The sequence below is a fragment of the Pteropus medius genome, unplaced genomic scaffold, assembly GCF_902729225.1.
Source record: "Pteropus medius unplaced genomic scaffold, Ma_sr-lr_union100, whole genome shotgun sequence".
Classification (NCBI taxonomy): Eukaryota; Metazoa; Chordata; class Mammalia; order Chiroptera; family Pteropodidae; genus Pteropus; species Pteropus medius.
This window is the reverse complement of record NW_024349519.1, coordinates 28944600-28967593: the sequence shown is the minus strand read 5'-3', so window position 1 is coordinate 28967593 and position 22994 is coordinate 28944600. Positions and strand designations below refer to the sequence as shown.

The window sequence follows — 22994 nt, the reverse complement described above, 5'->3', positions numbered from 1 at the left end:
TGGGTGGGGGCCACCCACTGGGCCCTTGGAATCTGACTTGGAGGCCTCCCACTGACTGAGCAGCCCCTGCCAGCCTGTGGAGATGGAGTGCTTCTGGCATCTGCTTATGTGGAGGTGGGGGGTGTCGAGTCCAGCTAGGTCCCACCTCCTTTCTGGCCTGAGTGTGGGGCATGAAAGTGTGTATGGGGGAGTCGACACCCCAGCTAAAGCACAAGCACCTTAGTCGTACCTCCCCTGACCCCTTGTCCTGGCCTTGACACCCCATCCCAGCATCATCCCAAAGCACAATATCCTGGTCACTTGGTGGGTCCCTGGGCCACAGAGGGGTGGGCTGGGGCTCCAGCCAACCCCTAAAAGGAAGTAAGAGTCTCTAGGCGCTACCCCCATCCAGGCCTTAGTGGGGGCCAGCTCCTGGGACTGGGGTTCTCTTCCCACCCTTTGTCCTGGGCAGGCCCCCACCCAGCCCCTCCCTGCCTTGTCCTTGGGCAGGGCTTGCCCCTGTTCCTCCATACCCCTGCAGCACTGGGTTGGGTGGCCAAGACCCCTTGTTTCAGGGACCCCAGGAGGAGCCCCTGGCTCCAGGAACTGTATGTGTTGGTCTGGGGGCCGGGTGGGGAGAGTGGCTGGGCAGGGGTGCAGGGGAGGAAATTCCTCACCAGGAGAGCCAAAGACAGGGTCGTGCCTTACCCCAGGAGCCACCCCTGAGCCCGTCCATCCCGCCCTGCCCTCTGGGGCAGCCTGCTGCTTTTCCTTCACCCTAACCCCACCCCCACCCCACCCTGCCCTGCTCTGAGCTGCATGGTTCCCCCCACCCCGGGCAGCCAGGAAGGAGCATGAATGGAGAATCACCGACCAACGCAAAAAAGACTGTGGGGTCCGCCTCCCCTGGCCGCCCCTCATTCCCACAGGACAGGCTACCTGCTGTGTCCTTGTGGAGTGCCAACACAGGCCCCGCTCCGGGCCGAGCCCCCGACCCTGGCCCGTAAGTGAGATTGCACATTAACTACTGTAAGGAGAGGAGCGCACTGGGAAATGTGAACATGAGAACATCAGTGACACTGATGACAAGAATAAACTAAACGCCTTTGTAACAGCCCTGTTGCATGTTACTCACTGGGGCAGGGGTGCTGGGAAGGGAAGCTCACTATACACGGGTCCCTCTGTTCTTCCACAGAGCAACACCTACTTCCCAGGGTTTCGCATTGACCAATGCAGCAGGGGCCTGGCTCTGTGAGCTTAGGAGCAGCCATACCAAATGTCACATCTCGGAACATATGTGAGGGAAGGGACTGTGTTTTCAGATGGGGACACCAAGGTGCAGACCCAGGCCACTAACAGCTTCCAGCTATAACACCTATCTCGCTACCCCAGTATGTACAGACACAGCGCCCTCCAAGGCTCTTCTGCACCCATGAGCCCTAAACGCTTGGGTGTCTCATGGGTGCCCAAGCACCATCCAAAGCTAGAAGGGCAGTGGCTTCATCAAATGGGTTGCATGACCTATTTACTCGCCCTTCTGTAGTCTGACATCCCCACCCCCAGTAACATCCTGAACACACCCCCACACCTAAAAGTTTCTATCAAATAGGAAAAGACATGGACAGGGCCCCACTGATTGAGATGTTTCAAGCAGCATGGGAAGGTTATTTACCTATCTGAGGGATCCCATCCAGTCAACAAAAGATCTTTGCTGGGAGGTAGGCTAGGAGGTATATCTCTAACCTGGACCAGGTCTTTCCACCCCATAATGACTTAGTGGAGCTCCAGATGTCCACAGGGATGACTGATACGGCTGACCTTTGAACAACACAGGTTACCTGAGTACTTGAAAATCCGCATATAACTTTCAACTCAAAAACTACTAAAATAGCCTACTGTTGACTGGAAGCCTTACTGAAAGTTGATGAACATGTTTTGTATGTTATGTGTACCATATGTTGTATTCTTTAACTAGAGAAAAGAATGTTAAAGTTTTAAGAGAAAGATTGACAGTATTGAAAAAAATTCCCATATAAATGGACGTGCACAATTCAAACGTGTTGTTCGACGGTCAACTGTACTGCAATGTACAGGCCAACTCTGGTATGTTTTGATAAGACCAGCAGCCTCTTTGGAGTCCTGAAGTCCAACTTTGGGGGCTAGAAAGTAGGGGTTTTGAGGGCCAACAGCATTGCCAAAAAAATCCAGAGGTGACTGCCCCATCAACTCCCAGAAGCTCATTCTTTAACCTCGGAAAACTTAGAACTATGTAAGCATAGAACAGGTCAAGAGAACCCAGCACCATAGCTAGTGGTTTCACATTAAAAAAAAAAAAAGGAATCTGCATATTTGGCTCTTTTAAGATTTTCACAAATCACTGCAGGCAGTAACACAAATGGCTACATGTACATGAGTGAGTGAGATGTGTGGTTCCCATGCCTAATACCTAATGTGTGGGACAAAAACATATGATATGCAAGGTTCAGGGCACAAGTTTACCCAGCTTACAGGAATCGTTTGGTACTCAGGAAGGCTCTTATGGCAAAGCCTCTTAAGTTTACAAATGCTGCTTGTTAAGAGTGATGCATCACAAAGGGAATAAGTGACCAGGTGTGCAGTGGAGCCCAGTGTTACTCAGAGGCCCCTCAGAAGTGACCGCTCAGCCCCATGACTAGCATTTACCTACCTTGGGCAGAGAACAGGAGACAATGATTATTAGGCTGAACTTCAAAAGCTCAAGAAAGTATCAGGGTTTGGAATTTTCAATGGTAATGAAATTCATCAGGAAAACCAAGGAAAAAAACAATCGTCTTTTCTGCACCCAGTATTGACCACTAAAATCTCTAACATGCACACACGTGTACAAACACACAACTGGGCCATAGTCCCTGCAAACGGGTCTTGGAATTAGAGTTCTCACTCAAGGGCACCCAAAAATTTCAAGTCAACACACCGCATGATACAAATATGTATAAAAAAGACTGGGATTTTATTTCCAAGTTGGCATATATAGAAGGCACAGGAGCGAATAAATGGCTTTGGGGCACCGGAAATAGAAATAGGGTAGGGTGTGTCTGAGGTCCCCCTACCTCCACTACCCCCTAAGTGCACTTGAAACAAGACCAGTGGCAGAGGCTCTGGCCCGGGGCCCTGAGGGTCCCCCTGGCTCTGGATGAATGCCTTAGAAACACTCCCCAGGTATGAGCCCCTCCTCCCAGGGAGCGGGGCCCTACCAGCTCCCCCAGCTTGAGGGATCAGCACCCCCCCACCCCGGGAGGGCCAGGGTCAGAGAGAGAAGAGCAGGATGAGAACCAGAAGAAGCACTGCCAGCAGCACCACAATGGCACACCACTGTCGGCGGTCTAGGGGTGAGAGGGTCAGAAGTCATGGGGGAGGAGGCAGCGGCACCACCCACCACCCAAATTTCCTCTCCCAGGGGACTCACCACTCGTCATGTGGGATACTTTGGCCATCTTCCTGAGGACACCATCCATCCGAGACTGAGTATGGTCCATCTCATGAGCAAAGGCATCCAGCATGCTGCCAAGACCAGGATGGCATCAATCCCCAAAGGGTCCCCCTGTGCACTCAACCTCGGGCTCCCAGCCCACCCCAGGGGTCCCAGCCTCACATGCCCTGCTCATCCAGCTCCTCCCCAACGCGGCCAGACATGTGTTTCAAAACCCGGATGCTCCCAGACACCATTTCCAGCTGTTGATCTTGTTGGTCCATGATCAGCTACAGATTGGAGGCAGGGAATTGCTGTCGGCAGGGAATCCAGCCGTCCACAGGCTTCTTTAGCCCACAGCCCCTGACCACCCACACAAACCTGCTGTGTGGCCTGCTGTTCTTCAATGTAGCGAGAGGTGGCCGAAACCACGCTGGCATCCAGCAGGTCGCTGGATGTCTTCTGGGCAGCTGGCTTACCCGTCAGCATCTGGGGAGGCAGAGACCACAGGCTCAGGCAGGGACGCCCATGCACCACAGAGCCAGACACAGGTTTGTGACAAATCTAGATAGTGGTTAGTCAGTAAAGGTGTCTCTGAAGTGGAAAGGCCTGGACTCCCCAGACCCACTACTTACTAGCAAGGTGACCCCTAAGGCCACATCACTTGACCTCCCTACGCAACGGTTTCCTCATCTGTAAAATGGGGAGATTTATAACACCTGAGACTGGCATGAGACAATGAATTAATCCATGGAGAATACTTGTTACTATGTAAACAGGTATATTTAAGAACTTGGACTTTAATCCCCAAGGTGGCATACCTGGAAGGCAGTACTGCTACAGGACTCAGCCCCTGCACCCTCCTAGACCCCATGCGGGCTTATGACAGGATGGGGAGAGGCCGGTGGTTTCACAACACTCAAAGGATGGACATACGACACAGAGGGGAAGGGTTTACAGACAGGCAACAGTGTGCCCACAAAAGTCATGAGCAGGCACACACACAGGTAAGCACACATACAGAGGGAAACGGTGTGCATGTACGAGGCAGACAGGATGGATACACTCAGAAGCCAAGTTCACACACTCAGATGGGTCAAGTGCATACACGCAGAGAAAACAGACAGGCACTTTTGCTGGAAACAGTAACACACAGAGCAAAGAAAGGGGATAAATATACAGACATTATCCACCCACCCCAGGGAAATCAGTATAGAATTCCCCCAGGAGAAGGCAGAAGGGAATATATACACAATGAGGGCTCAGGTGTTCACACCCAGAAAGCAGGAAGGTAGACAGAACACAGAAAAGATGAGCTTTGACACAGAAGGGACAGATGTACACACATTTCCAAAAAACAGGCAAACGCACCCACAAAAGTGAGGCTTGCTTTCAAAGGAGAGGGTCACCCTGAAAGATCAAGTGAAGATGTTGGCTCAGGATGTCTTACCTCTCTATTATTTCTCTCCATGAAGGCTATAGCTGCTGGGCTGACCATATGGTCCTTCATTTCCTGGGGGTGAGGACAACATCAGAGAGTAAAGACACCCTCAACTCCCCACCTTCCCCCCTTCCCCCCATTGGAACCTCCTCTCACCTGGACTGCCTCCCGCATCCGCTCCACGAACACTTTTCTCTCCTGCAGGTCCCCAGCTGGGAGCTTGAACTTGCCTGGATTAGATTCCACAATGCGTAGGCCGCGAGTCAAGAGTCAAGGCCAGACACAACCCCCTCCTCTGCCTCAAAGCCTTCAACCCCTCCCTGGTGTTCAGCCTCCCAGCTCCCCCTGCCACCGCAATGGGCTCTCCTAGGCCGCCCTCCAACCCTCCAGGATATCGATGGTCTCCTCCAGGTCCTCAAGGTCCCACTCGATGCTGCGCAGGCCATTCCGCAGCTCATTGGTCGTCCAGTCCAGCTCCTCGCGTCCGACTGAGGCGCCCTCCTGCAGGAGCTCACACCAGCGCTGGTACAGCCCGCGGGCAGTGTTCACTGCCTTCTGCACCTCGCTGCAGGCAGGGACACAGCGGGCGCAACTGGGAGAAGGCGGGCCTCCCGTCCGCCGCCGCCGCACCCCAAAACGAGTGTGGGGGTAGAGACCTCCTACATCTCCCTGCGTACCCCTCGCACTCGACCACCCGGCGATCCCGACCCGCGCGCACCCCGACGGCAGAGCCCAGACCGCCTAACACGCTGCGGCCCGTACCCAGGCAAGGGCTGGCAGGGGCCCGAGCACCCTCTGGTCTCCCCCATCGCTGTCACTCACCCTCGGACTACAAAAAACGGGTCTTCGAGAGACATGTCAGCCCCCGCCCCGCCGGAGGCCGTGCCCCCTCCCCTCTCGGCCTGCTAGCTGGTTCCCTCCGGGCGGGGAAGAACGCGCCGCCAACCCCGCCCCCGTCACGTGACCCGTGCCACCATGGAGAGCCAGACAGCCAGGGGAGAAAGAGAAGCCTCAGAGGCCGGAAGTGCGGAACTTCCGCCCTCTCTGCGGCCATCTTGGTTGTGGGCAGAGACCGCTTCCTGTGCTCACGCCCCGCCCCTGCGCTTCTGCACACTTTGCTTCCCTCCGCAATGCCCTAGTTCTGTCTGGCAGCTTTCTAGTTCGCGTGGGAGCTCGCAATCTGTGGGTTCGAGACCCAGCCTCTCGGATTGTTGCTGCGCAACCTCGGTTTCCCTTCTGGGCAATGTAAATGTAATAGTCTCCCTGAAATCAAATGAGATTGTGGCTGGGGAAGGGGCTCGTTCGATCTGTAGATCCTCTCAACCGACTACCTGAGTTTGCACCCGAATCCTGTCCTGGGAGATCGCCTAATCCAGGGTCGGGTCGGGAGCTGCAGGTTTGGAAAGGGGTCGGGGAAGAGGTGGTCGTCTCTATTTTCCCGCAGGGCGGGGTGAGGCGCGGGCATTCTGTGGACTCTCCCCTCCTCTTTTTCCTCGCGGAGGAGGGGCGCCTCGAGGCCTCCCTGGAGCAGGGTGACCGGTAGTGGGGGCCTTGAAGATGCTTCTCGGGGGTGGGGTCTTACTGGGTCCGAGCCGGGGGACCGCGGAAGGAGGTATGGTGGTGGCTCAGAGGAGCGTCTCCGGTGGAGTCCTCTCCGTCTGGGGGAGAGACCAGAAATGTTTGGGAGAAGAGCTCATAGGGTCTGTCATACAGGGGCGTTCTATTTTTAGTCTTCAGGAAAGCACTTTTTGGGGGCGCGGTGCAGGGAGTGAGGCTATTGCCTGAGTGAGGTCCTAAACTCCCTCTGGAGGGTGGGCGAGATGCCTGAAGAAGTCACCGGAGGGTTGCCCTTGTATGTGTCATAGTCGCTGTGTGGGGTCTCAGAGATGGCACCTGGGCAGGGGGTGTCATCGTGGAGTCTCCATGGTGCGGGAGGGGGATGGGGTTGTTCTCAGCATTCGCCACAGTACGTGACAGAAAGAATTGGTGAATGGGGACAGTTTTTGGAGAGGTCTTTCAGGGGGGAACAACTGTTAAGTTCCCATGTGAGGGCGGGTAGGACCTGAGCGTCCGCCAAGGGTGCATGAGAGGATTAATTTTGGGAGGAGCAGGAATATCTGAGGGGACTTTGTAGGGAGAAATAACAGTGAGGAGACAGGGATGAAGGGGGTCCTCACCGAGTCGCCCCTAGTGCTGGCGAGGTCTTTGTGTAAGGTCTCTTGGACGTGGCGTTAGTGAGGGCCCCGAGGTCGCCCCGACCAGCCGGCGGGTGGGGGCATTCCCGGAGGGGCATCACGCTCTCTTGGCCTCCCAGGAAGGAAGCGAAACCTTCCTCTCTCTACCCGCCTACCCAGCTGGTCGCCGGTCCGGAAGCCGGGGGCTCTGGCCAGCCCAAGCAGCCGGAAGAGGGAGAGGGAAGGGGGCAGGTCTTGGGGGGGCCAAGGCCCCACCCCTGCCTGACCGGAAAAAGCCTGCTACTACCCTGTATGGAGATCCCAACTCCGTCCTTATATGGGAAGCCGGAAGCGGCTCCTGCGCCTGCTCGACGTCATTACATCCAAATTTAGTGCTAGGTGTTGCGCAGACCCAGTGGCGGGAAGGCTCCGCGAGCCAGTTCTGTGGGCGGAGCCTTCCCTCAAAGGGCCCGCGCCGCGAATGAATGGAGCCATTCAATTTTGCATCTTTTTTGGGGGGTACTGGAAATAGGTTTTCTGGGAGCAATAGCGTGTAACGGGGGGTGGGTCCAATTTTTCTATCTGCTCTTTGCGTTGCTCAGTTTCCAGCTCCTACCCCAACCGTCCCTCTCGGGGTGCAGAGGCGGAGCGCGCCCGCGTGTTTCCGGGCGCGGCAGCCGTGCGTCCACCCGGACTGTCCTGCGGTCGGGTTTTCTGCCTCGCAAGTGCCAAGCTGAGGAGCTTGTACTGAAGTAAACTGGGAGGATGCTCAGTGCGGAGAGTAGAGACGGCAGCCCGGGCTGTGCTCCTGTCTACAGACATCCGCCACTTGTAGCTCTGCCCTGGAGCCAGCCAGCGCTGCCCGCCTCCTTACCGTATAGGGGAGTGAGGAGGGCTGGTGTAAGCTAGAGAGGAGGCCCCAGTGACCCTTTTTCACTGCAATGGCTCATTTATTCCTCTAGCAAATACTGGACGAATCTGCCTCGGTTTCCCCACATGAAGAAATCAGGTATAACAGTACACTCCGCGGAGTGGAGGTGAGGGATCAATGAGATTTATAAAAGGAAAGCCTTTAACAGTACCCTGGCACGTAGTAACCTCTTAACAAGTGTTAAGATAGTTGTTAATTTTAAAAAAATACTAATGAGCCGCCAGAAACTGTGCCCACGGGGGATGTACTGGTTCGAACCCGGGTCTTTCTGGGTGCGAAATTAGCCGCCTACGACCTGCTGGGGCTTGCGAACTCTATCTAGCCCGTGGGTGGGCCCCTAGTCTCATCCGCGGCCCTCCTCCCCTGGGCCTGCGCGTGGGGCCATTGGGGGGTGGGGCCGAGAAAGGAGACCACCCTAAGATCTCAGCGTGGACTGGGGAACGCTCTTTAAGGTTCACGTCCCTTTTCTCCACTGGGTCAATTTCACCCTGTCGCTTTAAGGCTTCTTTGGCCTAGGCGCCGTGGAAAGCCCGGATGCGACGCTCTGATTGGGCGGGGCGTCTCCGTGACGTTACTCCGGATACAAAAGAGCCCGGGTGGCGGACGCCTGAGCATAGCGTCCTAGCAGGGTTACGGCGTAGGTCATTCGTAGAGAGAGGCGTGAGTGAGCTCGTTGTCCGGAGTGCACCTGCTGCCCGTCCTGCCCAGACGGGGAATCCCCACCGCCCTCGCCGTCGAGTCGCCATGGAAGTGCAGAAGGAGGCGCAACGCATCATGACCCTATCAGTGTGGAAGATGTACCATTCGCGCATGCAGCGCGGGGGCCTTCGGCTACACCGGAGTCTGCAATTGTCGCTGGTCATGCGCAGCGCCCGGGAACTGTACCTTTCAGCAAAAGTGGAAGCTCACGAGCAGCCCGAGGTGCCCTCACCGCCCACTCGCTGCTCTGACCCGCGCCTGCACCCGCCGCGGGGAGCACAAACCGCAGCCGAGTCAGCGACCTCCGGCGGTGAGCAGCTCTGCCCGGAGCCCATGGACACGCAGGAGGCGCCAAGAGCCGAGGAAATCCCTGCTCGCTGTGCCCCGCGCCCGGCCAGAGTCAGCCGCAAGCGGCGGAGCAGCAGCCTGAGCGACTGCGGGGACGCCGGACTGGTTCCGAGCAAGAAAGCCCGTCTAGAAGAGGAGCAGGCGGGAGAAGGGGCGTCTTCGGAGGTCCCCGATCGCCTGCAGCCCTCTCCCGCGCAAGCGGAGGGCGCCTTCCCAAACCTGGCGCGCGTCCTACAGAGGCGATTCTCCGGCCTCCTAAACTGCAGCCCCGCCAGCCCCCCTACAGTGCCGCCACCGGCGTGCGAGGCAAAGCCCGTGTGCCGCCCGGCGGACAGCATGTTAAACGTTCTCGTGCGGGCCGTGGTGGCTTTCTGAGGGCCCCCGAGCGGCGCTGCTGGAGCCCAGAGCGCTGGCCGAACCGTTGGCTGGAGTACGCAGACCCGAGGTCAGTCCACCCGGCGGTATCGCCCGCGGAAACCGGAGAGGAGCTGCCGCCCGGGCTGCTGAGAGGCCCGAAGACGGACTCTGCCCCCGGGGAGCTGTCGCCGCCCGTGTGCAGTGGCGGCGTCAAGGAGCCGGGGGCGCGGGCGCCTTCCGCCGAGACCTGCCGTGCCCACAGGTGCTGTCTTAACCGACGGGGACGTGGCCTTTCCGTCTCCTGGGACTGGGAGAGGGAGGCTTGGTTCTTGAAACTCCTCAGGGTCGGACTTTATTTTTTACTGGGGGCTGTGCTGCCCTTTCAAGGTTTTTCAGTAGTTAATGTTCGCATTCCCAACTCCGAGCATTCCAGGCACTCTTCTTCCCCCCTCCAGTGACACACTTATGCAAGCGGTCATCATTGCGTCATGGGACAGACGTGGGGAGCTTCCTGTTGCCTTACGTGGGCGTGGGGCCTGGGAGGAGGGCCTGGGGTGTGGATCGCCGTGGGGAATGGGAGGAGGGAGGCTTGAGTCACTTCGCCCCCGTGTGCTGCGCCCCTACGCCTTTGGGTGGAGGAAGCTGATCTGATTTCAGGTTGAAATTGTTTTCATTTGGTGTGTTCGAGGTGGGGATATGTTCACTATTTCTAGCGTGACTCTCCCTCAGATACAAGCCAGGAGATCTTTGTTTGAATCACAAAAATGGTGGAAAGGAGGTGTTCAGAGAGCTGTAAGGCCAAGATTGGACGAGTTGCTGGTGGACTGCGCTAGTTTAGGGAGAGGGAGAGGGAGATTCTGGCCAGGGCGTTCTGAGAGTCTATTTACTCTGGTGGATTGTTTAACTCTGTCAATCTGGCCTTTTGCTAGAGACGCCAGATAAGGAAAATAAAGACCATTTGAATAAGAAGTCTGCTGTCTAGTATTCTTCCTTGGTGGGGGAGGGGCAGGGTTAAGGGGTCAGGCTCTGGTGGCAGCTTTCAAGGGCCCCAGAAACCAGTCTGACCGGTTCCCACGTGGGCAGAGTGGGCGGGAGGGGGCTGGATCCCCTTTTCTCAGCTCAATCGCTTCTGTGTTGGGTGACCCGGCGCTCCGACTCCTTATTGAGCCCCCCCCATTTGGGGATCCCTTAGAAGTTCCCCCAACAAGTCCGGCAGGAGAAGAGGGTTTTCCGAGTTCAGACGTTTGGCGTCTACTGCTGAGGACAGTTCCCCAAATGTAGTTGGGGAACCACGCCTCCTTGGGAGACTTGAACGATGGCAAGTCTCTCCCCCATTGCACTTGACCAATTGAACCATCTCTGGCTGGGGTTCCACGGCCCCCGGGGGAGCTGAGCACGTGAGCTTTGGAGCGATCTTTCTGCCCTGTTCCGATCTCTGACGTGTAATTGTGTGGCTCAGGCAGAGAGATAAGCAACCAACCTCGGTTTCCTCATCCGTGGAATGGGCCTCTAAACAGCTTCCCCACGAGGAGGCTGTAGGTTTAGAAATGGCCGTGGGAGCCCTTGCTATTTGCTTTAGCCCCACCCCAGCTCTAGGTTTGCCACCCCAAGGGGAAAAATTCCTCATAATTTACCCAGCACTGGCCAAGGAGAAGGGTGGTTGGGAGGACAAAGAAGCCGCAGGTGCGGGGAGTGAGGGCGGCGGGAGGCGCCGGGAAAGCGCCCACCCTCCTCCCCCTCCAGATGGCTGGCTCCGCCACCGCGAGCCTCCGGTGACCCTGAGGGACCTGACCCTGGGGCCTGAGGGTGGAAGAAGGAGGGTGCGGCGGAGGGGCGGACCCGCTCCATGCTCTCTCCTGCCTGGTCCACCTGCCCCACCCCACCCCCACCCTTCCTTTCTCAGGGCCCCTCGGGGAATCTAACCAGCTCGCCTCCATCGCCAACGGATTCCCGAGAAACGTGGGAGACTTAGCGTCACCCACTCGGGGGCCTGACCCAGAACTCCCCAGTGGGACGGAGGGAGACTAGAGGCTCACACCCCCAGCGGTAGCTTAATGCGTCCGCGTGGGAGCGACTCCCCTGTAAACTTGGCGGGGCCCAGGGAAGTCCCCGGCGGCTGGGGAGGGGGCCTCACTGCGCATCCTGTCTCAGGAACCGCCGAGCCCTTCCTTCCGCGGGAAGCTACTTGGCCGACCCCCGCCCTCGCCCTGGCCGCCTGGGGGTTTCCGGTGGTGCCGGCCACCGGGGCTGAGGGCTGGAGATGATGTGGTGGGAGACAGACCAGCAACCCCCTACACACATCCCCTTAAGATATATCTCCCCAAGACCCCATTTCACCAATCGGAATAGGCAAAATCAAAAACTTGTCACAACAACCGACATTGATGGAGCCTGGAATTTTCAGGCCATGATATGGCACTGGGTTACAGATCTACAGGCTCAGGCAACAGAGACAACTCAGAACTATGACGCTTGGTGACAAAGGCCAGCTGCAGAAGTTGTGGTAAGGAGCACAAATCTCTAAGCCAAAGAACCAGCTTCCTGTGTAACTTTAGACAAGTTACTTCACTTCTTTTGGGCCTCAGTTTCCCTGGCTGTAAGTTTTGGAAATAATAGTCCCTACCTCTTAGGTTCATTGTGAAGATTAAGCAAGATAGTACGTGTAAAGTGCTTAGTAAAAGTGCCTGGCACATAGTGTTGATATTTTTTTGTTAGAGGCTAGGATGTCAATAGTGCTGGCCATTTAAAAATATACATACAGCACTACAAGTCTATACGTATGGAAGTGTGTGCTAAACCTAGAGAGTTGGAAAAGCAGTTCCCTTCTCCGTAGCTCAGTGTCAACAAGGGGTCTGCCTCCCCTCCCAGCTCCAGAGTTTAGCCAAATCCTAGTGATTTAACAGAATTGATTTTTTTTTTCTCCTCTCCCTCCCACACTCATGGTTTTCTCCGCCCTTACCAATGACTCCTACCTCGAGCCCTGGGCCTCTCTGTCTACATTTGCCCCTGGCAGCCTCATTCAGTCTTAGGGCTCTAAATGCCACCTCTCTGCTAACTGCCAAATTTATTTCTCCATCCCGGTCTCCTTATAGGGGTCTAAGGTATTCCAAACAGAACAGGACCCAAAACGAATTCTTGGTTTCCTGCCACCCTTCCCATTGAGGAATCCTCCTTGAATTGAATCTCTTTTTCTTCTTGCTCACACTCCATCCAGTCACAGGGACTGTCATGTTGACCAATTACCCCACTCCAAACCTTTCTCCTTCTTTCATCACCTTTCACCCAGATTAGGGCAGCGTCTTCCTTCCTGCCCTTGACCCCCACAATCTAGTCTATACAGCAGCTGCACCAATCTTATAAACCACAAACTGGATCATTTCATTCTCCCAGCTCCCCTCTGCTCCTCCCACACTGGTTTCCTTTCTGCTTGCAAAACAGGCCAAGCATGTTCCAGCCCAAGCCTCAGGGCCTTTGCACTTGCTATTCTTTCTGCCTGCAGTGCTCTTCTCCCAGATACCCACAAATCCATTCTCACTTTCTTCAGGTTTCTGCTGAAAAGTTACCTGCTTGGGGAAGCCTTTGGCTACCTGATCTAAAATAGCACTCCACTCTGCCACTCTGCTTAGCCTTCCTTAGAGCTCTGCTCACCGTCTGAAAGGATTTATTATGTTCTATTTAGCATCTGAAACCTCATTCAAATATCAGTTCCACTAATGAATGCCTAGCCCAGGCCTGAATGAATGAACGAGGTTGTCTTGGGTGAGTAAGCGCTAAGCGCTTAATATTTATTATCATTTAATCAGTGGCTTCTCCTAGCTCTTAGAATAGAATTTCCCAAACTTCAGACAGTTGAGGTTCAGGATTTTATCAGATCTGTCTGACAACCGTATTATTATTTATCTAATTTTTAAAACAACCCACTGGTTAATCATTCACTATACTTAGAAGGTAGCTGTTCATAAAAGTTACAATGAAAATGAAGTACTGTCATAAGATCCCACTGAAACATTAGCCAATGTGAGGTTCCAGGCAGCTTTCTTACTTACAAAGGAAAATCAGCAAGGTTAAAGACAAGCTGTTGCCAAAGAAGGTAGACTATCCTTAAGTCGAAAGACTAGCTGGGACTGAAAGCTGAAAAGGAAGAGACTCTGAGAGATGCATTCCATGTTATTCAAATAACATTGAATCGTTTTGCCCACTGTCCCAGATTTAGGAAAATTCTTCTGAAGGACAACTCTTATGACTGTCCTGCTGGATCTGGGCCCAGCCTACCTCCAGCCTAATCTTACATCACCCTCCAGACAAACTGACCTGCTTTTTGTTTCTCATACTTCCACAGTCTTCCCAGGCACAGGGCCTTTGTGTATATTGTGATCTCTCCTAGAGCGCTTTTCCCTTCCCTATTCACCTACTTAAGTCAGCTCAGCTTAAGGGAAAATTATCAGGGAAGTGTTCCCTGTCTGCCACCCTCCTCCCATTTTGGTCCAAGAAATCTATATTTATTGACACTCAGATCAAGAACTTTTCTTTTGTAATATTTATCACAACTGCAATTTTATATTTGTTTCTGGGTTTTTCTCCTTTTCTAGCTTGTGGCCTCCAAGAAGCCAGAGACGAGTCTAACAAGTGCTTACTTGTTTTTGTGAACGATGCCTTTGCAATTTTCCTTTGAGGTCGGTCTTTTTAACGTCCATTTTTTTACAGACCGGGAAACAGGCCCAGAGAGGCTCGCCCTGCAGGAGAGCAAGTAGGATACAGTTCTAGTCGTGTCTCCCATCCACTATGCCGGGGCCCAAGGGGCAGACGTCCCAGTTCCGCCTCGACTGAGCTGGGAAAAGGTCGGGCCACAGCTCTGGACTAACCCAGGAGCAGCACCTAGACCGGTTTACCCGGTTCCAGGAACCTGGGCGAGGTACCCGCCCGCGGCGGAAAGACGCTGGCCTTGGGCGAGCTGACAGCCCGGCGGGGCGAGAACTTGATCTCCCCCAGGAAATTTAATTCTCGGCCGGGGCGCTTGAGTTGGGTCACCAGCCACTTGGCCAGAGATAGAAGGAGGCAGTGTCAATCACAGAAGCATGGCCGGAACATGCAAGCCCGCCCATCGTGCTCCCCGGGCCTCTGCCTCACGCTGTGCAGAGCAACTCTCAGGAACTCCCAGTATAGTCGGGGGCGGGGGTGGTGGGGGTGTGTGTGTCACGCCCCTCTGCCCCAAATCTGTCCCTTCCAGATTCCACCCGGACCCTCAGTGCTTGGCCACGCTTGCAACCCCCAGCCTGCTCAACTAACGCGGGGGCGGGGCTTCAGCGGCCAGACGGGGACGTGGAGGCCATGCTGGGGGCGTCTGGGGCTTAGGGTCGACTGGGAATCAGAAAAAAGCGGAAGGAAAATGGGGATTACCAGAGTGTGAGACTCGTGCTACCCGTGCTTGGGATGGAGACTGCTGAAGCCTCCCCAGGGTAACCAGAGCCCTCACATCCGTGCTCAGGGGAGCCTAGAACCCCCACAGCAGTGCCCAGTGGGAGCTCAGATCCACACGCCTGTGTTCAGAGGAACCCAGACCTTCCCTATCTGTGTCCAGGGGACTCAGAGCTCCTCACCTGTGTCCAAGAAGCATAGACCGCCCCCACATGTGTCCAAGATTGCTCTCACGAGGGCCGTTTATATCCGTTTACTGAGGCTCAGACTAAGGAGTTACCACCCACCTCTGCGTTAAGGGGAGCTTAGATCTCGCCAAATTTGTGTTCAGGAAAACAGCTCAGTGGCTAAGGGTCTCCACCCGAACATTCAGGCCTGAGGCCTCCACAGGCCTGGCTCCCCTCCTGACCCTTATGCATGGAGCCCCTCAGCAGAAATCTCGCTGCCTTCCAGGCTCCTGGCCCATCCGCCCCAGACCAAACACCCCCGCCCAGCACATTGTCAACAGTCAGTTAAGAAATCATCTCAGCAGTCACTTCTCCCCCTACCCCCCTTCCCTCCCACACCTAGGCGGCTCTTGGGCCCCCTGGGGGGTCTTCCCCACCCTCCACTTGACTGGCACCAATTAATTTCCTCTCAGTCATCCACCCACATCTGGTTGCCAGCTGCTTGCCTTCACCCTGCCTGCCCCCAGGGTCTCCCTGAGAATTGTCAACAGCTCCCTCTCTGCTCCCCAAACACAGACTGCCCAGCCTAAGCACACCCCCTCCCAGCACCACCACCACCACCAGTCTGCTAATCAGAAGCCAACGGTTAGGACGTGGTGGAGAGATCCGAAATCAGATGGAGGAGGGGTGGGGTGTGAAACTTTCTGACCCAGAGATGCTGCTGGGGCGGTGGGGAGGGTCGAATGGGGTGGAAGGAGGCAGAAGCTTTAAGCTGTAACTAAAGCCTCAAGATCAAAGCCCTCTGGCTTCCAGATGAGGGCGGCCTCCCCGCGGGGGGCGGGCAGGGCTCAGCCCCCCCTTTCCTCGGAAACCCCCTGAGACGCGGCGGTGACAGCCCTGCCCCAGCCCTCGAAGGGCGAGTTTCCTTTTCCTGCGCTCTCCCTCCCGACCGTCTGGTCTGTAGCCTGGAGACGACAGGGACCTGGCCCTTTTGAAGGGGCTCCCCGGCGGGTCTTCCAGGATGAGAGGGAGGGGACCGGCTGAAGAACAATGGGCTTCTGTGGCTGCAGGACGCCAGGCGCTTCCTGTTAACCGTTTCCTGGAGGTGTAGCTGTGGGGAGCACCTCCTAGGCCCGGTCTGTGTGAGGGGTGAGGGGAGCAGGGGATTGATAAAGCAAGCCAATACGCAGCATCTTTTTCTGTTCCAGGTGGTAATCTAAAAAACGCGGGTGTGGATGCATACCTTGCCCTCCTCATTGGCCTCCCAAGGCCTAGTTCTTTTCCCCTCAGGCTGAGGGTTGTGCAGCCAGGGGACTGGGCGTGGCTCTCTGGGGAGAAGTCTCTGTGCTGAACTCTGAGAAATCCTAGGGTCTCTGGGGCTGGCTAGGCCGGGCTGGGCCAGGGTATCCAAGTGTCCCAAATGATTGCAAGGCACAGCTATGTCTGCCAACACTGTCCTAGCTGCCCTGCCCGGTTAGCCATGAGTCACGCCCCCCTGAGTTCCATGGCTGGTCTGGGCTTCAGTTTCCCTCAATTTGGGAAGTTCTCTCAAGCTCCTGACAGGAGCACAGGACGGTCCTAAGGGGCTGGAGGGAGCGAAGAGGGAGTCTTGGTAACGCTTTGCTTCCCTGGGAAGACATGATAGGGAATTAGCGGCTATGTTAATTGAGGCTGCATGCAAAATCTCCTCTGTTGACAGAGCCAGCCTGAGAAGCGCCCTTAGAAGCCTTCAAGGGCCCCTGGAGACTCAGCATCCAGTGAGTGATAGGTCAGATGACACTCTGTTTTAAGAAGAGGCAACAGGTATTGATACTGACAGCCAGATGCCGTATATATACGGCTGTTTATGGTATTCATTTAGCTCTCCCTGAAAGCCTGGGTCAGAATTAAATCAGGTGCTTTCACTAGCCCCATTTTACAGGTGAAGGAATTGAAGCATGAAACAAACGCATATCTCATAAAGCAAAGTCTATTATTTTTCTTGCTCTCCTGGATTGGGGAGGGACCTTTGTCCAAACCAGTGGACCTTTGCTTATATATAGCCAGTAACTGGTCTCTGCTTCACAAATGAGAGAGCCCAGGTCTCCTTGCCACCAATGGGCAGCCTTTTCTCTCTCGCTCCTCGAATCTACAGCTGAGCACCCATGAGGTTCACCGGCCAGGTTCCCCACTTCAGCTTTTTCAGATCCACTTGCTGGGTGGACTCTGCCATCTTTTCTCCCCCTTCCACAGATGAAAATATCCCAAGGGGCCAATTTGTACATGCTCTGCCCAGGAGCTTGATAAAGACAAAATTTTGTGGGGTGTGTGTGTGATCATTATTTACTGAGCAAAATCAAACTGCTAGACTGGAAAGGCTGCTGCCGGGCCCCCTGGCTGGGTCTGGAACAGGAAGTGGTTCAGTGCTTCGCCCTTTAGACCCAAGGGCGGGGAGGGCCCGTCAGAGGCTACTGGCCCAGTCAGGGGCGTAGTAGAGGCCAGAGGGGCCCAGGTCTCAACTCAGCAGCTGGGGCTCAGGCTGCACTGGGCTCCAGGCCAACCCACCACCAACCAGCCTCCACATGAAGCCCCTCCTTCCCTCCCCTGCTTTGGCCCACCCTTCAGAAATGAACCTTATCCTGGCTTCTTGCCACAAGAAAAGCCGAAGCAAGCCTGCAATTACTCACTGCCAAGTCCCTAGCGGCTGCAGCAATCAGACTCAGCATGAGGCGGGAATGGGGCTCCTGGGACCTTGTCCCCGCAGGCTCAAGTTCGCAGCACTGTGTTCCATGTATTCCCCAGCTACACTCCAAATCCCCACAGACGCTGCCTTATAAACAGATACTGGAATTTTCAAAGTGCTGTCCTATTGTTTGAGACCAGGCAGTCCCTTTCAAGAGGGGTGAGTGTGAAACCAGTCAGAAACTGAGGCTCTGAGAAGGGGACCTGGGACCGCCGAAGCCTTCCTTTCAAACTGGAGTGTTGGAGGGTTCTTCCCTCTCCTTGCTGGAGATGAGGCCGGGGAAGAGGGAGTGTGCCAGGGAGGGCCCTCGGGGACTTTGCAGTCAGTGGCACTTCTCTATCTCCCAGTGCAGCCTTGGCACTCTCTTCCCCCTTGCCTCCTTCTTTACTCCCCAGGCTTTTCCCTCTTTCTCATGACTCTGGACATCTGTGGGAGTGGAATGCATAAATGTCACCCAACCTCACAGTGGTTCCACTGTGACTAAAGCCAGCCCTGTTCCTGAAGGCTGGAGCCAGGGTCCACCTCTAGGACCACATGTCCCACACATGGACTTGAGTTTTTGATCCGAATGGACAGGCAGGCGGGCTTGACCTCAATATCCTGAGCTGAGTCTAGGCCCATCAGGTTACACACAGCCACAGCCACACACACACATGCACGCATGCACGCAGTTCTTGGGAAACTCTCTGCCTCACCCTTCGAAGGGCTGAAGTTCACTCTGATTGTCCTGGATCACCGTAGTGTGCCTACCTCCTGCTCTTGGAGCTTGGCGACTTCCCTTCCTTGCAGCTAGCCTGGGGAAAGATCCTCAGCTAGATGCTTCTGCCATCCTTCTACTGATTACCCCCCAGGTCGGCCAGGCCTCCCGCTCCAGGTCAGCCTGAATCTTCCCAAACCTCCAACTCTAACTCCTATTGCACTTCGAGTCCATCCTGTCCCATTGCCATGGCATCAGTGGTCACTAGAAACCAGAAGGTCTTATGCCCCCAATGCCCCTTCCAGGCTCCGGCACCTCTAAGCCGGCAATCATTTATTCAGCACACACTGAAGCTATGTGTCACCCCGGAGAGAGGCAGCCACAGCACTTGTCCAAGTTTAACTGATAAGTGTTGGATTTGAACTTGAGTGTGTAGGGCTTGGAGACCGAGGGCTTAATAATGATAGTAACGATACAGCTATTGCTTACTGGTTTAAGCACTTCATTCATATGTACTCACGGAGTCCTTGCAACAAAGATTTATTGTGGCATTATTATCCTCATTTCACATCGAGGAAGCTGAGGTACAGTGAGGTTATAGCTTGCCTGCTGCTATATAGATTCTTTGCAGCTAAAACGTTCCAGAGCCTGGATTTGAACCCAGGCCTATGCTAGGGTTTCTCATCATCGACATTGGGAGCTGGATCACTTTCTGTGGTGGTGGCTGTCCTATGCATCAGAGGACATTGAGCAGCACCCCTGGCCCCCGTCTACTAGGTGGGCCTCCTCCTATAATCATGGCAACCCAAAATGTCTCCAGATGTGGCTGCATGGTAGAATGGGGTGGGGAGACAAGCTCATCACTTGCCTTCCACTGTCCTGCCTCTACATTCGGCCACCTGCAAAGTAACACTCTGTGTGTGCGCGTGTGTGTGTGTGTGTGTGTGTGTGTGTGTGTGTGTGTGTGTGTGTTTCCCCAAATTTGGCTTCAGTCTTGGTGGTAGAGGAGATTAGCAGGTTCTGAAATCTTGGGGAGGGGTCAGTGGGGCCAGCAGGACCACTGCCTGGGCTAAATCCCCTCTGCTTGAAGGGAGGGAGGGGTGGTGGCCCCCCAGCCCCTGGTGGGCGGGCTTACTGGGCGGTGTCAGCAGAGCCCCAGTGGGTGGAAACAGGCAGTCCTTTTCTTCCTTCCTGGTTCCCAGGGGTGGACAGGGGCAGCAGCAGTGTCCCTGGGAGCCAGAGGGCGTGGGGATTCCGGGATTAACTGGGTGTGTGCCAGGGTGTGGGCTCTGAGACCCAAGGCCCCTGTGGCCTGGGAGGAGGAATTGGAGGCTAAAGTAGGTCTCCCCACCCACCTCCTACCCGAGTCCCATCCAGCCCTGGCTCTGAGCCAACAGCTGCCGGAATGGTGACTCAGAGCCGTGGAGCTGAGGAGAGAAGCAGGGTGCAGGGTGGGGACGATTTCCCCTCATCTTCAGCTTCCCAGTATCCCCATCAGGACCAGGACCCTTGAGGCACATCTCAGACCCGTGGCACTGGTTCTCCCTCCTCCTCCTCCTCCTTGCACCCCACCTCCAGTGGGATCTTTTTTTCTTGGCACCCCACTAGGGCAGGAAGGCGGAAACGAGTGTGGGGTATGGAACGTCTCTGAGGTCGCAATATACTTAGGCCAGGACGAGAGTGTGTGTGTGGTTCGAAGAAGCAGGCCCCAGTGCTGGCTTGGCGGGCACGAGGAGTAGGGCCCAGGCCCTGAGCCAGTGTGGGGAGGCTCCTACCTTCTCCCTCTTAAAGACAGAGCTCCTCGGTTTCCCAGGGGGGCCCAGGGAACTGGAGACAGAGGGGGAAGAACGAGGGAGGCTCCAGGAGTAAAGGATGCCCTGCACAGTGCCAAACGCATTTATACTTTTCACAACTAGGATGTTTACAGCTGAAAACCTGAGGCCCAGAGAGGTTAAGTGGCTTTCCTGGGGTGGCCTGGCTGGCTGCAAAGCCAGCATGTGGTTGCCATATTCGTGCATGCATTTTTTCATTCATGCAGCCCTCTTTGCACAGCTTAGCCTGGGCTAGGTCAGACATGAAACCTTCAGGAAGGCAAGGAGCAAACTCTCCTTTCTCCTACCTAACCCCTCATTCTTCAGGCCTTCCCTTCCCCTTCCCAAGAAAGTCGGCCTTTCCGTGGTACTACAAGCTGCTCCTGCACAGCACACATCCCAATGGTCATTCATCACTTCTGTGCTTTTTCTTTTTGATTTGTTGATGTGGTTTTATTGATGTGCTCTCAGCCTCCTGCATCTGACTGTGAACCCATGAGGGTATAGGTAGTGCCCATCACAGCAAATCCCCAGCTCCTGGACCTGGGCCTGGGACTCAGCTGGTGCTTAATGTATATTTGAAGGAACGGTAGAGGGGAGTGGGTGGGTTGAGGCAGGAGGTGAGCTCCTGAGCAGACAGCTTGGGGGCTGGCTGGGTGGGAGCTGCAGTTACATGGATGTGGGAGCAGGGCATGGAAGTGGGGGCAGGTGGAGGTACAGCTATAGACAGGTTGGATGATACTATTACATCCATGGTCATCCTGCACATGTGATCAGAGCTGGGGAAGGCTAATTCGGGGCTAGAGAGAGCCCTTGCTGTCCTCCATGAGGGAGGTACCTTCCTGGGGCAGGCTTGACCTGTCTCAGCTGGGGCATCTGCAAGTTTGCAATTTCCAGGGCCCAGCTCTGGCCAAGGAGAGAGGCCTTTGTAAAGTCAGACTTGGCTTTCCCCCAACTGGCTAGCCTCCTTATGCTTGATTCTAAATGCCGGCTTGTCACAGTGTCTGCATGCAAGCACACGCCCGCGCCTCTCAGAGAGGATGTGTTTGCAGCGCTAGGGGCAGTGTGCGGGCGGCAACTCTTAGCAAGCCAGTGGCCATTCCCTACCCCTGCGCCCGCCTCACAGTTCTTTTTATATCTCACATTTACAGAAAGCCTAAACATCTCAGCCTGGCCCGGGTGTTGAGGGCTGTTTGAGGCTTCAAGGGAAGCGGAGGAAAGCAAAGACAGTGTGTGTGTGTGTGTGTGTGTGTGTGTGTGTGTGTGTGTGTGTGTGTGTGTGTGTGTGTGTGTCTCTGTGTGTGTGTGTGTGTGTGTGTGTCTCTGTGTGTGTGTGTGTGTGTGTGAGAGAGAGAGAGAAGAAGAGTGAGTGTAGGGGGAGAGGGAGAGAGGGAGAGAGAGAAAACCCAGTGTTGAGGGAAGCTGGCCAGGTCAGGGGCGGCCACTGGCTTCCTTCCAACAGCCCAGCAGCAGCATCAGATGGTGGTGAGCTATATTTAAAGGCTGCTTTCTCTGCCTCCACTGTGGGGTCCTCATCAGGATGAATGAGTCAGGGCAAGGCCTGGTGTGGCCCCAAGAAGCTGGGAACACTTGCACAAGAAGCAATCCTACAGAAGCTTCAGCTGGGTCCCTGTTGACCTAAGGTCTCCCTGCCCGGATCACCCTTCTCCATCCCTGACTCAGGGTTGCTCCATAGGCAGCTGAAAGCCAGCAATGGCTTTCTGGGCATGTGCGGCAGCCTCTGCAGCCAGGTAACTCTTGCAGGAATCCTGAGGCACCCACCTCCTCCTGGAGGCACACAGTCACGTTCTCTTGCTTTTATAGCATCATCATGTGCTGCTGCGGTTGGCGCTGTGTGCACACACACACTGCCAGACGGTCTCCAGGGACTTACACACAGGTCCTCCCTATCTTACTCCTAGTTTATTGATTAGAAGCCTGAGGTCCTTGGTTGGAACAAGTCTTAGTCTGTTCAGGCCAAGTGTAAACAGAGAATATTACAGACTGGGTGGCTTATAAAACAGACATTTATTTCTCATAGTTCTGAAGGCTGAAAGTCCAAGATCAAGGCTTTGACAGGTTTGGTGTCTGGTAAGGACCCTCTTCTCTCTGTGTCCTCACATGGTAGAAGGGATGAGGGAGCTCTGTGGTGTCCCTTTTATAAGGCCACTAATCCCATTCACGAGGACTCCACCCTCATGACGTACCTCCCAAAGGCCCCATTTCCGAATACCATCGCATTGGAGGTTGGCTTTCAATATATGAATTTGGGGGGGGGACCCAAATATTCAGTCTATAGCAGGATATATGTGTTTGTAGGTGGCAGAGCAGGGATTCGAGGACCCTATTATGCAGGTGTCACCTACTTAGCACAGCACCGAGGTCCACAGACGAGTTGGATCCTGTACCTGAACATCAGTGGGATGTGGTGGTGGTGACACCCAGGTATGACAGAGCTTGAGAATGATCCCAGAGTGAGAGGTGTGCGGCTGGACCTGCTCTGTCCAAGATGGTCACCACGAGCCACAGGTGGATGTTGAGCACCTGAAATATGGCTGGTCCAAACTGAGATGTGCTCTGAGTAAAAACTACACACTGGGTTTCAAAGACTTTAGTAAGAAAAAAGAATGTAAAGGATTGCAATAATGTTCATACTGGTTACGTGTCGAAATGGTTATATTTTGGCTATATTATGTTAAATAAATTATTATAATTTTATTGTCCTCAAAAAGCCAGAGTTATCATAGGACCTCGCAACTCCACCCCTAGATCTGTGCCTCAAAAGAACTGAAAACAGGTGTTGAG

General features: G+C 54.9%; 2 protein-coding genes across 6 annotated transcripts; one reads left to right on the top strand and one right to left on the bottom strand.

Moving 5' to 3' along the window:
- Positions 1-2947: 2947 nt before the first annotated feature.
- On the bottom strand, positions 2948-7231 carry STX10 (syntaxin 10). 5 transcript variants are annotated; one of them, XM_039882772.1, is made up of 10 exons: positions 7046-7231; positions 6451-6526; positions 6200-6258; positions 5252-5433; positions 5025-5098; positions 4878-4940; positions 3809-3916; positions 3611-3717; positions 3425-3519; positions 2948-3341 (listed from the first exon to the last, which is right to left on the bottom strand). In XM_039882772.1, exons 1-10 carry the CDS (start codon positions 7159-7161, stop codon positions 3265-3267), a joined length of 957 nt encoding a protein of 318 aa, XP_039738706.1. In that variant the 5' UTR covers positions 7162-7231; the 3' UTR covers positions 2948-3264. The 5 variants fall into 5 exon arrangements, with proteins under 5 accessions (XP_039738706.1, XP_039738707.1, XP_039738705.1 ...); XM_039882773.1 differs by having other exon boundaries at positions 3615-3717; positions 5025-5119; positions 5264-5433; positions 7046-7230; XM_039882771.1 differs by having other exon boundaries at positions 5025-5119; positions 5264-5433; positions 7046-7227.
- A 100-nt stretch (positions 7232-7331) lies between these two features.
- IER2 (immediate early response 2) lies at positions 7332-10346 on the top strand. The gene is made up of 2 exons (XM_039882776.1): positions 7332-8409; positions 8448-10346. The coding sequence occupies exon 2, from the start codon at positions 8508-8510 to the stop codon at positions 9393-9395; it is 888 nt and encodes a 295-aa protein (XP_039738710.1). The 5' UTR covers positions 7332-8409; positions 8448-8507; the 3' UTR covers positions 9396-10346.
- The last annotated feature ends 12648 nt before the right edge of the window (positions 10347-22994 follow it).

Bases quoted from the DNA above. Each gene is read 5' to 3' on its own strand.
- STX10 (XM_039882771.1), bottom strand. From the start codon at position 7,161: ATGCCCCTCCGGGAATGCCCCCACCCGCCGGCTGGTCGGGGCGACCTC. The intron at 5,120-5,263 runs ATATCCTGGAGG...CTCGCGGCCTAC, and splicing joins GGACCTGGAGGAGACCATCG to GCATTGTGGAATCTAATCCA. The intron at 3,520-3,610 runs GTGAGGCTGGGA...TGGTCTTGGCAG, and splicing joins GAGCTGGATGAGCAGGGCAT to CATGCTGGATGCCTTTGCTC.
- IER2 (XM_039882776.1), top strand. From the start codon at position 8,508: ATGCGACGCTCTGATTGGGCGGGGCGTCTCCGTGACGTTACTCCGGAT.